Source organism: Malaclemys terrapin, chromosome 6 (genome assembly GCF_027887155.1).
Source record: "Malaclemys terrapin pileata isolate rMalTer1 chromosome 6, rMalTer1.hap1, whole genome shotgun sequence".
Classification (NCBI taxonomy): Eukaryota; Metazoa; Chordata; order Testudines; family Emydidae; genus Malaclemys; species Malaclemys terrapin.
This window is the reverse complement of record NC_071510.1, coordinates 65313918-65335887: the sequence shown is the minus strand read 5'-3', so window position 1 is coordinate 65335887 and position 21970 is coordinate 65313918. Positions and strand designations below refer to the sequence as shown.

The following is a 21970-nucleotide window of genomic DNA, read 5'->3' as shown; positions in this document are numbered from 1 at the left end:
ACCAAGATACAAAAAGGGTGGCTGACGCTGGATCTTGTCCGGTGCCACAACCAGGCCACACGCCGCAAGCTGGTGGCGCAGTTCGTCCAGCCAGTCATCAGGGAGGACGGGGTGAGCCACCAGGATGTCATCCATGTAGTGGTAAATTAAGGCATCTGGGTGTGCTGCGCGGAAGGGCCGTAGGGCCTGCGCAACAAAATGCTGACACAAGGTGGGGCTATTCAACATGCCTTGAGGGAGCACATTCCACTGATAGCGTGGAGTGGGCTGGGAGTGATTCAAAACCGGAACAGTGAAGGCAAAGTGCACCCGGTCCTCAGGGTGCAAGGGGATGGTAAAAAAACAATCCTTTAAATCTATTACAAATAACCGGTAATCACAGGGAATAAGGTTGGGATTAGGGGTACCACACTGCAGGGGACCCATAGGCTGTATAATTTTGTTAATGGCGCGAAGGTCCTGCAGGAGGCGCCACTTGCCAGATTTCTTTTTAATCACAAACACGGGGGTATTAAAGGGGCTAGTGGACTCCTCCAAACGTCCTGCCTTCAGCTGGTCATTAACCAAGTGCTGGAGGGCCTCCAGCTTTTCTAAAGGAAGCGGCCACTGCGCAACCCATACGGGTTCGTCAGTGAGCCAACGGAGGGGGAGGGCCGTATGCCTAATCATTGATATGGATGGTGGCAGTGAACTGTGTCAATAAATCACGGCCCCACAGGTTGAGGTGGACGGGGAGAATGATAGGCCGGATACGGGCGCGGCGGATGCCTTGGGGCGCCCTAACCTCCAACCATCGGGCACTTCGTTGTGAGTCCTGTGCCCCGCCCACACCCCAAACTGCCGGAGCCTGCTCTGTGGGCCAATGGGCGGGCCACTGCGCAGCGGCAATGACGGTAATGTCTGCCCCAGAGTCGATAACACCCTCGAACGGCTGATCGTTGAGGCAGTAAATGCGTTTGGGTTGGGGTGCTCCAATGTCTTTAACAACTGCTGCCACTTGTGGGTGAATAGTGCGCTGGTCGGTGGACCCGAAGCCTCCGGTTCGGGGAACGTTTCTTCCCCCTGCCGGAAGGGAGTAGGGCACAAGTATGAGTTGCGCCCAGGCATCTCCCTGAAACAGCCGTTTCGGGAGATGACTCCACAGTTGAACATGGATAATTCCACCATAGTCCGAATCCACCACCCCAGGCACCACAAACAGGCCCTGCTTGCTGGCGGACGAGCGGGGTAGGACAAGGCCCACCATGCCCTCCGGCAGCGGGCCCTGAATCTGGGACGGCATGAGGAGGACCTCCCCGGGGAGAGTGATATCCATATTTTCCTGATTAACAAGGTCAATCCCCGCACTGCCCCTTGTGGCGGCGGGGGCATCGTGCACGGAGAGGGGCGCGGCCTTGGGTCTCGGGCTGGTCGCAGGCCCGCCTACTAGTTTCCCGGGGGGTTGTCTCGGTTAGCAGCCAAGACCCGGCTGTCACCCCCGGCCAAGCGACACTGCGCAGCCCAATGGTAGCCCTTTTTGCATTTCGGACACAGCGTGCGGGGCCTCTGGTCTGTCCGGGGCTTGGGTTTGTTTTTACACATGCCCCCCGCAGGGGCCCGACACTCCCGCCAAAAATGTCCGGGCTTCTGGCAGTTAAAGCAGTTCCCCTGAGGCTTCTGCCCCTTGTGCAGGGCAGCTGCCAGCAGGGCCATCTGATGGGTCTGAGTGCCTACGTCAGCACACGCCTGCAGCAATTCTGCCAGGGTATACCCGGGGCGCCCGACCACTGCCTGCATGGCACGGCGGCAGTCTGCATTGGCATTTTCGTAAGCCAATTTTATCATTAGTTCAGTCTGGGCTTGCGGGTTATCAATCTGCCTCTGGACTGCCTCTTGGAGGCGGTCAATAAACTGGTGGAATGGTTCGGTGGCACCCTGCCGAGTAACCGCAAAGGACTTAGAGGACTCGCCTGCAGCGGGGACCCTGCGGAACGCGCGACGGACACACTGGCCAATGATGGGAAAAGCTACCCGGGGCGTGCCCGCCGCCTGCTCGGGGATGCTCGAAAACTGCCCTGTGCCATATAACTGCTCAGCAAGATAAGCCCCCCCACCCTGCGCTGCTGCTGCAAGCGCCTCTCGCTGGTACTCGCTATCCCACACAACGTATTGCGCGGGAGACAGCACCATGCGACACATGTCTTTCCAATCTTGGGGGAGCAAGAAGTAACCGTTTGACACACCTTCCAAGATCCCCAGGGTGAAAGTGGACCGCACCCCGGTCTCACGAACTGCCTTGCGGAGCTCGCGCAGAACTGAGTAGGGGAGAGCCTCCCAGTCCACTATCTGCCCCCCATTTCCATTATCCCGCCAAGAGACGGGAAACGCCTCGAACCCACACTTGGATTCCTCATCGGTCAAGAGACCGGCCTCACGCGCTTGCCGCACCGCCGCGGCGACAGCGCCCCCCTGCCCGACCGGTAGGCAGGGGGGCGCCGCCACGGGCGGCGGCGCAGGGAGGGTCAGCTGTGGGCAGGAGGGGGGTGGCCCATCACCTGGGGGCAAAAGGGGGACCGGCTTGGGGCTGTTGGGGCCGATCCCCTCCAGTGCCTCCTTACAACGCTGCCAGAGCAGCAGGCACTGAACTGGGGCACGGGGTTTACTATACAAGGTGATCCCAATCTGTATCCAATCAAAAAGCTGCAATGACCCGCAGTCTGGATACCAGGGGCACTGGCGATCTATTTCCCTTAGGAGGTCCTCAATATGAGCGACCGGGACAGCGACACATGATCGCTGTCGTATAATCTCTTGTAACTCTCTTGCGTGCTCCTTCTGGGCACTGGAAAGTTTCCCCCCCATACTCACGAATAAGGGGCGGCAAACAGCCGCGGGCGCGCTCGGCGTATCCAGCCGGTGAGTAGAGGGGTATCACGTCGGGGTCACCAGCTGTGGTGACGACGCAGGAAAGGAAACAGAACGCCAGGTCTGTGGTAGCTAGAGAGCTTTACAAGCCTCTTGCAAAAAGCCTCCCAGGAAAACTTTTCCTGGGGTTTTTATTTCTCTCCTTACTTTGTTTACAACTCTTCTTAGTGGTTACATTCTTGCGCATAGAAGAGCCAGGCAGTATACATGCACATAAGATAACGAACCCATCTCTTGAGCGCGTGAACACCAGCTGCGAGGGTACAATCAAATCAGCCAAATAAGTTTCCCAAACACAAACGCTGGATTGAAGGTCACTCCTGCCTCGTAGCCATGGGAGCAGTTTGCCGCGCCTGTGGACTGGCGATTCGGGAGCTATGCATCTCTACAGATGGGTACGAGTAGTGAACTGTTGTTTTGAGATGGGGGGCTGGATGAAGAAGGGATAGGGCAGGGCTTTAGTTCGAGGAGTATCTGCAACATGCCACCTCTCTCACCCACTTCTGTGATCAATCAAAACCATTATTCTGAGAAGTGGAGAATTCTGCCTTGCAGATTCAGGTTTGGGTGGAGATATGTTTGTTTGCTGTCGTACTGGGCTCTTAGAGGCAGTGGACCACCTCTGGATTTGCCACCCAATCCCATTCCAGGGTTTTCCCCATATATATCTGCTGCCTTTCCTCTGGTATCTTTATTTGGGAGGATTGACAATCTTTGTTGCTAGGTTTGTAGTTCCTCTTTAGATCACTGAGAGGAGGAATTGTTTTGGTTTGGCAGAGCTTTCTGCCACTATTTTGTCTAGTTCTTCCCCAGAGAAAAGAGAGCCTGTGAATTTAGATAAGCACAGGACTTTTTGGAGTGAATGTCAACCTTCCAGCTGTGGAGCCAGATGTGGCATCTAGTTGCTGAGCTGGATGCCATGTCCCTGGCTGAAAATCTCATTGCATCCATTGACGCATCCACAAAAGCTGTTGCTAGGGAAATTTTCATAAGAGTAGACTGGAAGTCAGGATGGTCTCTTTCATAGCACTAAGGACATCCAGCCAGGACACAGTGGCTCTTGCAAAGCATGTAGCTGCCAGAGATGCTCCAAGGGTGGTCAATGAAGTCTCAAAGTTCCTTCTTTAGGATGTTTTTCACCTTTCTATCAGTTGGATCTTTGGGAAAGAAATCCCCAGTCCCCTTCATATGGTGTTACTATATATTTTACCTGTGATGCCACTGCAGCACCAATGTTTGGTATATCTAATGGCATTTTTTTTTGGCTCATGCATTTTGTAATACCTAAGTGTATACCTGCTTATGTGTTTGCCCTTATTAGGGGTTTCCCATTCGTCTCTGATCACATCCTTGAAGTATGAATGCAGTGGGATTGCTGTCTCCGAAGAGGATTTAGAAGACAAGCCTAAAGGGATACCTATCTTCTGGTTGGATCTGGATTGTGGATGTGACCTTTTTGCACATGGTTTCAAATGCTTCAGAAGGCCAAAACCTTTCCCTCCCCCCCCCCCCCATGTTCTGCTCAGAGCCTCAATCTGAGAGGTCCCCTTCCTCAGTAAAAGAGGAGGTGTTTGAGGCAGAGGATGAATACCTGCTATATGCTATCTTTTTATATACCTTTTATTTCCCTTTTTTGCTCTTTTTGAATTTTTTAGCCTTTTTTGGCCAACTTTTCAGTTGTTGCCACCCAGCTGTTTCTAGGGCATGGTCTTTTGCAGTTTGTTTTATACAGTGCCTTCAGCCCTCTGGATATCTCTCTCTCACTGTCCTCCCCATCAGGGTTGCACTCCCCCTGCCTGGGGAATAGGGTTTCATTGCCAGAGTTCCCTGATTCAATTTGGGAAGAAGAGGAGCTGAGTGTGAGTGTCATTTCTCTCCTTAATGAATTTATGACCCATTTGGGAGGGGGGGATCTTTTAGGTCTTGTTCTGTCCTGGGTCAGATGAAGTCCTCCTTGTCATTGGCGTCTCCGAGTTCTCACTCTGGTTGGTCTGCGTCTCCAAATCAGACTTTTCTGTTTGGAATCACAGCTTCTTGGGGCAAAGGTGTGGACCCAACATTCCTGTGCCCTAGCAGTACCAGAGTCTGTTGGCTGAGAACAGGCAGGGCACAATTTGCCCTCTGAAGAGTTTACAATAGCTTCCTTACAGATACACCACCACTTGGTTTTAACTCGGTGCTTGTGAGACAGCTCTGCTATGCCTGAAAAGGAGCAAAAGGGTCTGACGGTGAGGGGCTGCAGTGCTGGGCTGGCTGAGACCACCTGACTGCTCCATATCCAGTCCAGGAGATGGAGGAGAAAGGCTGCTGACTACTGTCTGAAAATATGGATAAAGTAATAAGCTGGCAAAGAGAACTGAACTGCCAGTTTGCTGCTATGGAGGCAGAAGATCTGGCAGCAGGCCAGAGAAGGGAATGTGGCTGGCTAGCATGGGCTGTACTACAGCTTTGAACTGCCTCCCAAAGCTGCAGAAAGAGGAACAGTCCATATGTTTCAGAATTGTGGGAGATGCTGAGATGCAGAAAAATCAATATTTATATCAAGTTTTGTTCAGTATCTTAATTAAGTGATCTAAAAGAAGGAGTAAAGATCAGTAAGGACACAAATACAAAGGCATGCAGAGAGGTTAGTAACTTGGTCAGAAAAATAACCAAATGATTCACCTTGTAAAATTCAAGCAAATATATTGAGGGGAGAATAATCTGAAACACAGATATTTAATGCAAGGCAGAAACTTGGTCACTTTCAGCATTATTCTTTTCCAAAATGTGATAGTGAATAACAAATTAAACATGAGTTTGCAATGCAACATGGTAGCAAAAAAAAAGCTATTTAAAACGTGAGGTGCATACACAGTCACATCACATTATGGAGCAGAGATTATATAGATCCTGTCTACGTGTTTCTGATATGAGTGCACATGGAATATTGCCTTCAGTTCTGGACACCTCACTCACTATCAAAGATATGAAAAACTGGAGGGATTTCAGAAAAGAATCACAAATGATCGGGGCCCTGAGGAATTGACTTTTGAGAGAGATTAAAAGACCTAAATATGTAAGTACAGTACAGATTGGCTGAGCAACAGCTAAAGAGGTGTGTGGGGGGTGGGGGGAGAATATATTAAGAGGCTACAAATGTTTGAAAAGTATAAATACCAAGGAGGGAGAGGATTTATTCCTAGCAGCATAGGGGTAAAATAGGGGGAAAGTGAGCCATAGTTGAGTTTACACTTGATATATAAGTTTTCTCTTACTTAATTGGCCTCTCAGAGTAGGTAAGACAACTCCCATCTTTTCATGCTCTCTGTATGTGTATATATATCTCCTCAATATATGTTCCATTCTATGCATCTGAAGAAGTGGGCTGTAGCCCACAAAAGCTTATGCTCAAATAAATTTGTTAGTCTCTAAGGTGCCACAAGTACTCCTGTTCTTTTTGCGGATACAGACTAACATGGCTGCTACTCTGAAACCTTACAAAGAAAGAGGCCAGAAGTTTCTATTCCATATGTGGAAAGAAAAAGGGATTTAAAAGTATTAGCAGAGACACTGATTTTAAGAAGAAATTTAAAATTATTCCAGGATCAATTACTGTCCACATCTTGGTCTACATAGGGGATTTACACCAGATCAAATGAGTTAATCCAGTTTGAGAACACACGTATACAAATGACACAACTCATCACTGTGCACGACCTCTGCATTTATTGGGAACTCTTGCAAAGTGGACTAGGTTTGATTCTAATTGTATTAGTTCAGTCTTTTGTTCATGTGCATGCAGTTGTTGTGCACCACTTTTTGCATGCTTCCAACGGCTTTGCAGGTTGACCGTTACTGACCTGTCTTCTTACTGCACTGATCAAGTTCCCAGGATGCCCTTTCCCCCTTTAAAACATGGCACAGAGCCAGATTTTGCCCATTTGGTCCTGGATCCAAGCGTATCTTTCTGGCAATACAACTGGGATTGCAGTCCAGAAGGCCCACAACATGCCACCTGCAGCTGTGGGGAGCCATGCTGAGACCCCGGATCTCATTGTTATCTAGGAGAAGCATTGGTTCAGGAAGCTCTTGTGGCCAGCCACAGGACTAAAGAACCATTCTGTGGACAGTGCAAAGCATATGTCTGCAAGGGGTCATGACCAGGTTGCTGACCAGTTTCGAATAAAGAACAAGCAGCTCAGGAGAAAGTGCATTGAAATGAGATAAAAAGAGAACCCAAAGGAAGATTTTTTTTGATGCACTGGACAGGATTTTACACAATTACAGCATGACCCATCCCAGGCATTATTAGGAGCTTGCTGCCCGCACTTTCCCCTCACCCCCACTGAGGCTGACCGGTTCAACCCATCGGGGGATGACTGAAAGGATGCTGGAGAAAAGCTGCCCCACTGAGAGATAGGATCTTTTTGGGACTCATGACTAGGGTGGTCACTCACTCATTCCTGGAATACTGGATGTTCTGGTACTTCCAGAGACACTATGTCCCACCCTCACTGATGTGACCTCACCTCCCTTGTGTCTGACCTTACACATATGGTGTGTGCAAGGTCATGCTGCACAGGTGACACCATTTTTAAGAGTGCATTCCTCCATATCCCTGATCCGAGTCTCTCGCCACCTCCAGCCAACAGCTCCCGGTACTGTAAGCCAAGCTGCTCGCTATGTAGCCACCGCACACCCGTCATCTACTGGCCACTGCTGTCACTGGGTACAGACCCCAAAACACACTATTGGACATACCCCAGAGTTCTACCCTGCCTCACACTCATTGGCCAGGGCTCCTGCAAAGCACCACTCCCTCCCTATTTTCGTTGGTCAGTGTTCTTTCTCCACCCAGTGTTCGAAAGACCCCATTGTCCCAGATACCTTCTTTGGTGACCTTGAAAGTTCTCCTTGGCCAGCTTCTGTGCTATTACCCATCAGTCAAGGCTATTACCTGCCATGAGTGGGTGACATTTGGGATATGGGCTGAGTGGGTGGAAGTGACCTTGTATGTTCTTCAAAATGGCATCCCCTGTCCAATATCAGATTAAACCACATCTGGTTTTGTCTCAGTACTGGATGAGTACTAGAAACCCTAGGAAAGCAGGACTGTCCAGTTTAAGACCAGATGAGTAGCCTGCCTACTCAGCACCCTGACAACAGCCAGCTGGAAAACTAAACCCAGTCCTGCCCTGCTGCAATGGACTCTGATTCCTTTCCTGCATTGGCTGAGGCCGGGACCAAAAGAGTCAGATTCCTCGGAAGGGAACTTTGGCATGTAAGTACCTATCTTCACCATTTTAATATTATTGTTGGCAGCTGTGAGCTAAGAGCCTCCATCTCCCTGTCTTTTGCTGTTTCAAAATGGCACTTGCCAGCAGAGTACAGTCACAGTATGAATTCCTCCCCCTCTCCACCCACCCTCTTGCGGCAGATTCAAATAATGAAAGCATTCATTAGTGCAGAATTCAACAGTGTATTGAGACCCTGCTTACAGGAAGAGAAATTTGCTTAGTTCTTGTCGTTTACAGTAGACACAAATGAACATTGGATGCCTGGTCAAGGCACAAACAATACTGCTCCCTGCTGAGGTACAAATACCCTATAAAATCATGCCAGAACCCTCTCTTCTTTTCTCTGTCTACCAGGGAGATGCAGCAGAAATTAAGACTGTGAAATTCCTCGGTTTTGTTTTGCATATTATAGAGAATAGTTGCATGCCCATGGTCCCGATATAGCTTGCAAGCCCCTTCCAATCCTGCAGCACTTCTAGGGAACTATCCTGGTGAATAGCTTTACAGCCTCTCTCACTGGTCCACCCTTTGCCTTTTTGAAAAAGGCCATTCTCAACCTCCTTGTCACCTGCCTCAGCCTAACATCATTGCGAGTCAGGAGGATAGCCTACAGGGGATGTAGAAGGGATTACTATCTAGCTCGCCCCCAACAACACCCCCTCCCCAATCTCCTTTTATACCTCCAACACCACAGGAGGGTCTCCAGCACTCAAACAAAACTGCAAAAGCAACTTGGAAACATAGCTCTGACCACCCCATCCCTACCAGCGTGAAAGCAGATACAATATACAGAAATCCAAATGAACCAGGCACCCTCTGTACATGCAGGCCACTTATCTCTGAGTTTCTGCCAAAGAATGGGAAGAGTCTCAGGGGGTAAAATCACGTATACCTACTTTTTAAAAAAGCTCTCATGACTTGCCTGGGATATGAACAAGTGACTGGGTTATTTTTCCCCTACTCCCATAGTGACAGCACCTGCAACAGCCAAACCATCAGGAACAGGGCCTCTATCTACTGCTGACAGACTGGCCAGCCTGACATGGAGAAAAAGGAAGACTCACAACATGTTTGCAGAACTCATGGCTGAGTCACACAGGAAAACCAGGCTGACTGAGAGGCGGAGCCAATAGGTGAGGACCCAGTGGGAGAAAGAAATGCACCTCTCCCAGGAGATCATGACAATGGCCAAGGACAGTGTCTCAATGCCCAGGGAAAGAGTGGTTGTGGCTTACAACAGCATCACCAGGGCAAAGGAGAGCATGGAAAAAGACAGAGATGCAGATGCAGCTGATGGATATGATCCTGAGCCAGGCGTCTTCCTGCAAAACATGCTGCTGCTAGGCGAGCAGGCCCTGCAGTCCCATAATTTGGAATCCAGCCATGTCCTTCAACCCCTGGACAATGCTGGCTACTGGGACCAGCAGCAACCCCTAACCACTGCATCCCCGCAGCAAGCCCTGCAATACCACTGATAATTTTGAGCTGCGGCACTTAACCCAGAACCCATGCAGACAAGAAGTTCCGAAGGCCCAGTGTTTGCTCGCCTGTAACTTTATGCCCCTCTCCCCCCCCCCTCCATTTGATGTATTTGAAATGTTCTTACTATTGCTTTCATTAAAGGTTTGTGTATAGCTGGTTATTTTATAGATTGGTTAGTTAAATATATTTCCAACTACAAAGATATTACTTTTCCATTGGTTTCATTAAAACTTTATTATTGATTTTTTTATTGTTTTGTAATAAAAACTCTTCACCGACCATCCATTATGAGTCATCATTGCAGTTACACAGAAAATCATTTAACTAACAATGAAATAATGCATGGTTTCTACAAAAGCACATAAGGAACACTAAATACTCCAGTGCTTGCGATGTCTGCATCCCAGTACCATCTCTATGGGCTAACATGTTCAGCCAGGGGACTCAAAACACGAACAGGCATCTCTTCCAGCATTCCCCCGGCTGTTTATGTTCTTTGGGATACCTTGCTGGCTGCTCAAACCTCTGAGCAAGTCTCTGTTCTTCAGCCTCCTACCTACTCTTCAGGCTTTCCTCTTTACTCTCACAAATATTGTGCAAAACACAACCTGCAGTTACAATGGTTGGGGAAAAAAATTCTGCTGCTTCAAACCTATTCCATAAACAGTGCCATTTGCCTTTTAACAGCCAAATGCACACTTGACTACCATTCTGCAACTACTGAGACAATAGTTAAAATATTCTTTCCTTCTGTCCAAGCAGCCTCTATATAGCTTCATTAGCCAGAGCATCGGGGATAAGCCAGGTCTCCCAGAATAACCAAACCAACTTCCACATCATCAATGTTCAGAGTGGTCCTGGGAGCCTCTCTCCATTAATTTAAATACTACTGAGTTCCAAAAGATCCTAGCATCATGGATCTTCCCAGATCACTCTGCATTTATGCCTGTAAACCTGTTGCAGTGGTCCACCAGTCTTTGAAGCACCATGGAGAAATACATCTGTTTATAAATTCTGTGCTCTGGCAGGGGATGGGGGGAGCACCTATACAGTTTGGGACCCCATGCACGCAAAGCCATCAATCTTCTGAGCATTACACAGCTTCATGACCTGATTACACAGCACTTCACCAATGGCATAGCAGACCTGCATGAGAATGGCCTCAACAGTTGGTCTCCTCATGCTCAACTGGTTGGCTGCAGACCAATAACATTCTGGAATGGCCAGCTTCCCAGATGCCAATGGTGACCCATTTCTCCATGAGAATGGGGCACTGCATGTTGGTATGCTGCCACTGAAGCTCCAGGAACAGTTCTGCACAACTCTCAAAGGTAGTCTTCCCTATCCTGAAATTCTCTTGCTACTACTGCTCGTCCCAGTCCTGCAGACCGATCCTCTCCCACCACTCCAACCTAATTTCCCAGGCCCATAAATGGCACTGTATGCTGTATACAGTCTTCTGTCTTCTGGTCTTCTGCCTCAGCCTACTGCCACTGCTGCAGAGTATCCTCCTGCTGCTGGAGGAGCTGCTGCTGCCATAGAATATTCTCCTGCTTCAGCATCATCTGCTCAGTGGTGCAACAGGCAAAGTCCAGTGCTGAATCTGTCCAACCCCGAGTCCTGTAATACAGCCCAAGCAGCCTGGGCATAGTCACGGTTGTCACCATAGTAGCACAGAACATTGTTGGGATCATGCTGGCCCACAGCAATTCAAAAATGGTGTGAAGCAGTACAAACAAGAAGCATGGGGTGGAGACAGTGGATTTATGGGATTTTTTAAAATGTAAACCCATGTAGCTTCCCATAATTCACAGCAAAAACAATAACAGGATGCATGCCACTCAGAGATGAAGCAAAGGATCCTGGGATACCCCTAGAGAATGCTATCGTCTCAATTTAAGAGCATAAGAATGGCCATACTGGGATCAATGGTCCATCTAGCCCAGTATCCTGTCTTCCAACAGTGGCCAAGGCCAGGTGCTTCAGAGGGAATGAACGGAACAGGTAATCAGCAAGTGATCCATCCCGTCACCCATTCCCAGCTTCTGGCAAACAGAGGCTAGAGACACTTCCGAGCATGGTTTTGCATCCCTGACCATCCTGGCTAATAGCCATTGATGAACCTATCCTCCATTAAGTTATCAAATTATTTTTTGAACTCTGTTATAGTCTTGGCCTTCACAACATCCTCTGGTAAAGAGTTCCACAGGTTGTGCATTGCATGAAGAAATACTTCTTTTTGTTTGTTTTAAATCTGCTGCCTATTAATTTCATTTGCTGACCCCTAGTTCTTGTGTTATGAGAAGAAGTAAATAACACTTCCTTATTTACTTTCTCTACAGCTGTCACGATTTTATAGACTTCTATCATATCCTCCCTGAGTTGTCTCATTTTCAAGCTGAAAAGTCCCAATCCTATTAATCTCTCCTCATATGGAAGCTGTTCCATGCGCCTAATAATTTTTGTTGCCCTTTTTGGTACATTTTCCAATTCTAATGTATCTCTTTTGAGATGGACAACCAGGCCTGCACACAGTATTCAAGGTGTGGGCATACCATTGATTTATATAGAGGCAATAGGATATTTTCTGTCTTATTATCTATCCCTTTATTAATGATTTCCAACATTGTTTCCTTTTTTGACTGCTGCTGCATATTGAGTGGATGTTTTCAGAGAACTATCCACAATGACTCAAAGATCTCTTTCTTGAGTGGTAACAATCATTTTAGACCCCTCATCAAGCCTGAGAATTTGTCACAGAGGTCATGGAAGTCACGGATTCTGTGACTTCTGCAGCGGCCGGTGCACCTGGCTCAGGAGCAGCTCAGGCAGCCATCGTGCCAGTCGCACTGGCCGCTGCTGCAACAGACTCGGGCCACCGTGCCCCCGCCTCCCCCCGGCCCAGCAGCAGCAGCGTTTGAGTGTGGGAGGGGGCAGGGGTCTGCGGCACCGGATGGGGTGAGGCAGACTCTGGGCGGTGCTTACCTGGGGGGCTCCCCGGAAGCAGCAACATCCCCCTTGCTCAGCTCCTAGGCAGGTGGGCCAGGCAGCTCTGTGTGCTGCCTCCACCTGCAAGCACTGCCCCCACAGCTCCCATTGGCTGCGGTTCCTGGCCAATGGGAGCTGCGAAGCCAGTGCTCTGGGCAGAGGCAGTGTGCAGAGACATTAGAGATTAGAGACATGCTTTGGAAAAAGAAACATATTTGATCTTAAAACTATTAAATACATGTACAAATTCACCAAGTCCTGTAGATGCTGTAGAGATGATACAGGATCATGACTGGGAGAGAATGTACTCAACAACATGATCACTTTCTTAAGAAGCGGTCTTCACTTTGAAAGTGGTTGAGAATCCTTGCTCCTTGGATTGTTTCAGAATTTTAAGTGTTTGCAGAGCAGAATTAATTTACAGTAATTCTTAAAGATTTAAGACCAAAATCTTTGAACAGTAAATAACACTGGAGAGCTGTTGAGGTTAGAGTAACACTCACATTTAACACAAACTTTACAGCTACTGCTGTGGTAAAGTGAATTTAAGCTATTGTACTTCACAGACAAAAAAGCAACAACTCAGGCTCAACCACTCTCCTTAAGGAACTAGTGCTTACTAAAAGATAATAAAACCAAAAATGAAAAAAAAACAGCCAAAAGCAGAGAGTGAAATCGTTATATTTGTGAAGCAATTTTTTTCACTTGTTCAACGAAAACTCATTCTATTTTATTGCTACCGCTAGTGGAACTGGCTGACTAATATTAAAAAAGTTGAAAGTAGACCAATTCAGATTAGAAATAAGGTGTAATTATCACTGGAACAACTGACCACTGGTAATAGTGGATTCTCCTTCACTCACAATTTTAAAATCAAGATTGGATGCTTTTCTAAAAAATATGCTCTAGGAATTATTTTGGGGAAGTTCTATGGCCTGTGTTATACAGGAGGTCAGACTAGATGATCACGATGGTCCTTTCCAGCCTTGGAATCTATAACCCTAATCTGTCCCTAGACCATGAGTCTCAGAGTATGGACTCCTCTTCCTTGAAAATCTAGACAGTGCCTAGCCCTCACATGTATAGGGCACTATCATAAACAAATAATAAATAACAGAAAAAAATGGCAGTGAAGTCTCTTAAGGGTGAAATTCACCCGTCAGAGGTTATGTACAGAGACTGATTAAATGGCTAATAGATTCAATTTTAGAAACTATGAATTTGGCCTGTATTTATTATTGGCTTTAAAAGGAGTAATTTATAACACAAGTACTTTGTAGTTCTTCAATGCTATACACTGATACTTTTATGCTGATGCTACACATCTTTGGAAATTACTGTTTCTAGGTGATTCTTACGCACTTCACTGGCATGTATTACATTGTGTTAATCTATTATATTGCATTGTATCTGCCAGATAATATAATATAAAAAGAACCAAAAAGGTCCATAGAAACAAGATGCTCTAAACATAGAGAGCTCTGTGCAGCTGGAGTGGGTAGGGTATAAAAGGTGTTTACACCACTTTTCCACCCCATAACTCAATCCTGGGGGCAGCCAGGGGCTGGTTCGGTCTTCGTGAAGGTTAGAGCAACACAGAGCTCCATCTAACCTACACTGGCAGGAACAGTTTCTGAGGACTATTTTGTTGGCCCATGATAGCTGGAGCAACACAAAAGGGACTTGGGCTGGGCCAAAGATCTAGCCCAACTTTTCTCTGAGTCTTCCCAGTGTTATCAGTACCCCTTATCAAGGGTCTTTCTACTAAGTAGCATATTGGACTGAAGTTGTGCAGTCAGGCCACGTGATCTATAAGGCAGAGTTGCACTGAATCTGGTGACCAGCTAGAAATAAGGAGATTTTAACTGATTACTAAATCATTTGGTAATCTGTGGTTTTACTGAAATACTTAAAAAAAAAAGTCATCCCAAATAAAAATAAAAATGAATGTCATTGCCTTGCATTGCAGAAAAGAAGTCTCATTCCTGCAGGGCTTAGTGGTCCCCAAGAACAGGGAGACTCTGAAGAACTGTCTTGAGGAAGATGGAGGAGGCTTGCAAGAAGAAGTGGCTGCCATTTAGGTATCTTCAGCTCCACTTCTATACGATAAAGAGCTGCCTGACAGCTGCCTTCCTCTGTGGCTTAGGTGCTCTGGTTGGCACCTTCAGTTCTTACTTCCAACTACATCTGAGAAAAGGGTAACTGTGAAGGCCTTTTTCAGTCTTAGTGCTGCCCTCTGTATTGGACAGATTTTTCTCTCTTCTTCCCACTCTGTCCTTTTAAGGACAACAGTGTACAAAGCCACTGACAAACAAAGTAACACAGCTATGGAAATTAATGACAAAGGATGGGTGGGCAAGATGAGGAGCTAGAAGTGGCAGGATAATTTTTGTGGTCTTATATTGTGCAGAGATTTGTGTGTCATGTTGGTGAAAAGGTAAATTGTGTGACCATTTGCTCAGCAGCATAATTACATTATATACAGCGTCTGACTATTGTGTAGAGATAGGCTCAAGCCCAAACCCTATATCGGCAAACCCACCCACTTGCTGTTTGGTTCCTTTCTATAATGGAGTAATGTAGTCTGGAAACTGACGATCCAATCAAGCACTTGGAGAGAATGAGAGAAACTATAAAAATTGCTAACTTGTAAGCTGGCGGAAGGAGAAGAGGAGGACAAGTGGCCCCCTGCAATCCCCACCTTGCTCTGAGGACGCAGAGCTTCACATCCTGTTGTCAGGAGGCTGGGTTACAGCCTGAGTTAGCCTTCCTCTGTCAGACTCTATGACAGACTCTATGTTTAAGTAACCCTTTCTTCTGCTTCTTCCATTATAGTTATGTACTAAGGCTCACGAACAAAACAAAGGGAAAAATCATGCTTGTTGAGAGGTCTGTTATATTCACTGTCCCATTTCACTGGAGTTTATGCAGCTAAACCAAAAACCTGGGACAGAACATCCCTAATCTCTAGGGAAGTTTACATCTGGTTCCCAGAGCAATCTCCTATTATGTTTTAGACTAGATTTTTTTGGTTATGAATGAGCATATACCTTGCATCACTTTTGCAGATGCTTCTTTTTTTCAAAAATTTTCTTAAAAAATAAAAATAAAACAACACACTCATTTAATACATCCGAAGAAGTGGGCTGTAGTCCACGAAAGCTTATGCTCTAATAAATTTGTTAGTCTCTAAGGTGCCACAAGTACTCCTGTTCATTTAATACTGTAGCTCTGCTAAACACAGCCCAGATTTAAAGCTTGACTTTGCCTGTTGATGCTTAAATTAACAGAATCATTCAGGAAATCATTCCCACGCAAAATTAATTTTAATCATTCAAAATTAGTTTTGGTCACACTTCACAAGTAAGGAATAAAAAAATAAAAAAACAAAAAACCCAAAAATCGAAGCTTGATATATTTCCCTGAAGGATAGCACACTTCATTTCAGCTGTTTAACTACTTGGAAAATTAAGGCAACTTAAAATGCTGGAATGAAGTTCCTATCAATAACTAATTTAATAAAGACAAACTAATACAATATCTGTATGTGCTTCTAGCGAAAAAGGTAGGAACAATTTATTGATAAAATGAAGTAATGCAAAGTACATAAATTGCTTCTGCTTTTGGCACTGAGATTATAAATCTTTTTCATAGGCAATTTAGGTGTGATTAACATTTAAGCACAAAGATTGGTTCCATAAGAACTATCTTACATTTATAGAGTTATCCTTACCAGTTTTTCTGGTGGAGCTCTTCCTTATAGAACAGAAGATGTTGAAGCACTTCATCTAGTCGAGAAGAGTTGTTGTGTACACAAACCCAAACAACAAGACTATGCCAAAGAAAGTGCTGAATCGTATTTTCTTTTTGTTCAAGCTTTAATTGAACTGATGGGTCAGAATCCAAGAAGGACTAAGAAAAAAATTAAGTGAATTTCATAGATAAGATCTCTTGAATGAAAAGTTAGTCTTTGGTTTTCTACTCAGACTTGTCTTAGAATTTTACTCAGCACAACACTTGTTCAGCATTCTAGTTTCATACAAAATACAATGCTACAAATGCCTCTAATATATTCCGCACAATGGGACCAAAAAAATCTCAGAATCCAGTCAACAGAAGATGTGCTATTATTGTTTCTCTGGGGCTTTTATGTATTATGAAGTGCTCACTACCCAAAGTTGTCGCTTCTGAAGTAATTAAAATTAGTGGCCCTGCCTATGCTGTTACATTTAAGCTTGTGTTTGAGCCAGCATTAACAGTATAAACCAGTTTTATTAAGATTTCACTTCAGACTGAGATTAGCTTTATGAAAACAAAGCTTCAGCCTTCTGGGACTATTAACAAAAAGTAGAATTGCTGTAGTTTGTCTGTGAGGTTAAATAACACAGGTTATTCATCAATAATGTAGACTGGAACAGTTTGGGTATCCTGGAAAACATTTAAGTGGCCAACGTCCTAACTCTGGAATCTGATTTGCGTAGTCAGAGCCCCACGTTCAAGCACAGTCCCACTGACTCCAATAGGACTCTGTGGTAAATGTCAATCTCTACTTGTATTTATCAGGGCAGGTCTACACTACCCGCCTGAATCGGCGGGTAGAAATCGATCTCTCGGGGATCGAATTATCGCGTCTCGTCGGGAGGTGACAATCGATGCTTGTACTCCACCAGCGGAGGTAGGAGTAAGCGCCGTCGACGGGGGAGCCGCGGAGGTCGATTTGCCTCCGTGCTCACAGCGGCTCCGATACGTCGAATTTGCGTATCTTAAATCGACCCCTCCCCCCCTGTAGTGAGGACGTAGCCTCAGATTGCAAGATCAGGACCAAAATTATTTTGTTTACAAGTTGGAGTTCTGTTTTTAAAAGGTTATAATTATTTAAACACTGACTTTAGGCCGCAAACCTGTATCAGGATCTGCTAATGCAGAGCCTATGCCACTGGGGACTCCTCATGACTTTGAGGGACTCCAAATGAGTGTCAGAATCTTGATGTAGGATTTGTAATACTTCACTAATTAAACTGGATCAAATTAACATGATCAATGCATGAAAAATTTACATGACCAAATGCTAAGCTTCTAAGCCCATTAAAAACTGTTAAGATCTAGTGATGGGGAAAAAATCTATTTTTGAGAAATTACTAAATTCATATAGATTGTTGATTAGCTGCCCTGTGGGCTAAACGATGTATATTATAGGAACACAGGAACTGCCATAGGTAGGTATCGTCTGACAGTGGCCAGCACCAGATGTTTCAGAGGAAGGTATATGACTCCAGCAGTAGGCAGATATGGAGTAATCTACCCCTCATGTTATGTCCCATCCTTTTCTCTAATAGCTAGAAATTGGCTTAACCCTGAAGCATGAAGTTTAGTAACTCTTTCACAAAATGCATCATTAATCATAACTCTGGATATTCTTGATATCTGTTTAAGTGTCCATTCCTTTTTCCACTATGAAAATGATTTTGAACTAAAGATGTATTAATACATCAGAATGGCTATAGTGGTGCAATCATAGTCCAGAGATAAATAAAGCCCTGGTCCAGAACAAAATAATTTGTGGCCTTATCATAAAGTGAGTCTGCGCAAGCTTCTCCCCTCAAAATACCTGCTTCCTAGTTTGGACAGTTACAGAGCTGCCCAGTGGGCAGGCAATTCATGCAAATGAGCAGAGTGCTCCTTGAGCCCTACAGTTCTTGATTTCTCAAGCCCTTGAATTCCCCCACTGGTGGCCACATTGAATGCTTTAGTTAATACAGCTCCAGGATTGTAGAAAATCTCCTACATGGCTGTATGTGAGAGACTCAGCAAGCTCAGAGACCAGGAAGTGGACTGAATTGGTTTTTCAAATTACCTAGGGCTCCCATGTAATTCATCCTCACTGGCTGGAGGATGCTGCAGGGACCCTATTTCTTAATTCAGTAAACCTTGGGGGATAGTTTTATTATGTAGTGCACTTAAATATGCTATAGAAATTAAGTTTCATTAATAGTAATTGAATCACTGTCAATCCATTTTAGCTGTCTGTTCTGAACTAGTTAGTCTACAGTCCTTGCTGCTCTGTTACACATATTTAGGAATCATTCAGAGCTATGATAAAGAATAGCAGACCTTGAAATAAGGAAAATAAAAACAGACATGGAAGAAGCTACTGTAATCTGCTGTTGAAGAGTCTAGGTGTGTATTGTTTATAATCTATTAGCACCATGTTATGAGGATTGACTGCATTCAAAAGCCTTAGGCACAGCTGGTTTTCAGAGGTGATCCCTTTAAGTGCTAAATATTTTATTATGAAGTGCTACATCCTTCAACAAAGACAAAGAATATTAAACTTTCAAGGGTATATACTTTCAAAATCCCCAAACTTTCTGTGACTGAAGGAAAGGATTTGACAGCAGAGCACCCTTTCTCCTTGGTTTCTTTCTCTAATGATCCATGCTTACTTACCAATAAGAATGTCTTGAAAAAGTCATTGTTATGAACAGGTTCTCTTTCCTTTTGTCTTCCCACTTATTGAGGAAACTTGGTCAGTTAATTACCTTAATTAAAATGGTGGTATCATTTTCAATTGCAGCCTTTCCATATGTTGGATGTGGTAACAAAGTAGGGAGGAATATTTTTCCCTGATCCTACAGCTGCAACAGCATACAAGTATAATAAAAAGCCTAGGTCTGGCCACAAAAGAATTCCCCCAGCACAGAAACTATAAAGCCTCTTCTGCATGTTCCAATATAAGGGTGCACCAATATGGGGCTGAGGAAAAGACCAGATCCAGCACCATTATGATGATTCCACAGGGTACTGCTGCCCATACACAGCTTGGCATGAGCTGTTGTAACATAGGTGGCACCTAAGGGCTACCTAAATTACATCCCATTTTGGCCCCTGAAGCAACCTAGAAGCAGAAGGGTAAAAAGGTGTCTTAAACCCTCTTAGTCGATGCACCTTCACCCCTCTTGGGCTGAGAGTTTTGTACCGCACTTCCCAGAGATGCAGCACAAGATCATACCTGTGTTTTTTCTCCAGTTGCGCAGGTTGCATATGCTGTAACTCTATTTATAACAAGATGACCTTCCTTAAGTGTCAAACCCCACACTCCCCTATGATTATAAGCCTCAATTTTCCTTTCTACAAAGGCTTCCACCAGTGCATTCCCATTGCTTGCAGATTGTTCAAAACTCAGCAGAACATTTGCTCAAGGCTTCAAGCTGTAACAATCATACTACAGCTGCCTTTTGTTCTTTATAATGGATATCTATTAAGCAGACGATTGACTTTAACTTGGCCCTATTGGTCTTTAAAGTTCTCCACAATGAGCTATTAAAGATCTCCTTTTACAGGCATCTCCCAACATAAGGCTTATAGGATCTGCCATTCACTCCCACATCCCAGCTGTCTCATCTGCTCACTCTTAACAGCTCCTACAAACCTCCTCTTCCCCGGGTGTTTTTTTTTTTTAATCTTTCTTTCCCCCTGGGTGTGAGACAGCCCAGATTTATTGACTGTCACAGTATGCTGCAATGCTCATCTCCCCACCCTCTTCCCCCCAAGCTTTTCTGAGGGAGTGGGGTGAGATGGTCATTGGTGGTTTGATAGGGTTTCTTCATGATTGAGTGACAGGGACCATTTATATTTTGAGAGATGAAGTCAACTTTGAGAAGGATGGTTAAATGTTCTAATATGGTTATTTGTCCATTTATGTTTTTCTTCCGCTCTACGTAATGATATGAGCCCCATCATAATAGTGTCACAGAACATCACAAACATTAATTAATTTGCCCTCACAATATCTGTGGGAGGTAGGGAAGTATTGTTATTCCCATTTTACAGTCTGTGTCTACTGAACCTTAACTTCCTGAGTCCCAGTGGTCCAGTGCCTTAACCACAAGACCATCCTTCTGCCTTAAGAAATGTATGTACAAGTGCCTACAACCTTGAGTAGGTGCTTTTAAACAGTTTAATAAATATTTTTCCCATTTAAGATACCTCCCCATTGCTCTTTTAAGAGAGTGACTCAAATCACTTCCCAGAACATGTACTGTTTTCATGGCTCAGTAGCAGACAAAAACTCAGCAGCAGCCAGCCACAATGTTCCAGAAAGGAATTGATCTCACTCTGGCCCTGCAGTTCTTCTTATACTAGCTTACTTGGCCCTGATTAGCTGCTTCCCATACAGCCACTCTAGGCAGCTTGGAGGACCTCTCTACTGCCCTTTTCTGGGGTGGGGTGTGGCAGGGCTACAAGGCCTCTAGCAGACGGCCTCCAGACCCAGTCCACCCCATCACAGTCTTGCAGACTGGTGGATCACTGGGGCTGTTTCACTGACATCAACGTGGGATCGTCAGAGAATGTGCATGATGCATGCATCTTTTGGAACACTGGACTGTATAGAAAACTGCATGCTGGGACTTTCTTTCCAGACCAGAAGATTTCAAATGAGGGTGTGCAAGTGCCCCCTAGTGATCCTTGGAGACCCCACATACCCCTAGTTCCCATGGCTTATGAAGCCTTAGATCAGGAACCTAGACAGCAGCAAGGAGTGCTTCAACAACAGGTTCAGCAGGTGCCAAATGACCGCTGAATTTGCCTTTGGCTGATTTAAAGGTCGCTGGTGCTGTCTTTTTGTCTGGTTAAACATCAATGAAGAAATATTCTGATGATCATTGTGGCCTGTTGTACTCACCATAATATTTGCGAATCAAAGGGGGGAAAGTTTCCCCAGAGGTGCGCTGCTGAGGCCGATCGGCTGGCTGCTGATTTTGAGCAGCTAGATACAAGGGCAATTAGAGGGGCGCAGCAGCAAGCTATTGGAATCAGGGAGGCTTTGAAGGAGCATTTTGACAATGATTCCCAGTAATGTGTCTGTATGTGATGAATTCGGCCAGGCAATGTTTACTTGCCGCCATGAATTACTGCTGTAGTGCTTGCTTCTTGAGCATTAATTGCAAGGAATAAATGCCACTGTTTCAATGTTAGCACTGAGCGATGTATGTATGTCACAAGTGAAGAACCATTTTATTTCAAAGACTTAAGTTTTAATGGGATAAAACACAAACCTTTGGACAAACAGGGGACATGAAAATGAACAGTCTCATGGTTAGAGCTCTCACAGCTGGGTGTAATTCCAATTTTCACTGCAAAACCAGTCCTCAGGCTTGGAGTGCACGGAGTACTGTGCGGGACCGGAAACACATGATGAATGCAGTGGGGGAGTTTGAGGAGGACATAGACCAGAGTTCTGTAGTGGCTGGAACGGGAGTTGGGCACAGATTTGCACTGATTGCAGGCTAATGAGGGACTTCGACACCTCTGTCTAG

The 21970-nt window shown here is 45.4% G+C and overlaps 1 protein-coding gene across 2 annotated transcripts in view; it reads right to left on the bottom strand.

The window, feature by feature from the left end:
* TMEM232 (transmembrane protein 232) overlaps positions 1-21970 on the bottom strand; it is a 150241-nt gene that overhangs the window by 85098 nt on the left and 43173 nt on the right. For both annotated transcript variants that reach the window (XR_008445317.1, XM_054031384.1), the window contains exon 8: positions 16387-16565. Coding sequence is in view for 1 of the 2 variants with exons in the window: in XM_054031384.1 (XP_053887359.1) it covers positions 16387-16565 (179 nt within the window). In the remaining variant the exon portion in view is untranslated. The remainder of the gene's footprint in view (positions 1-16386; positions 16566-21970) is intronic.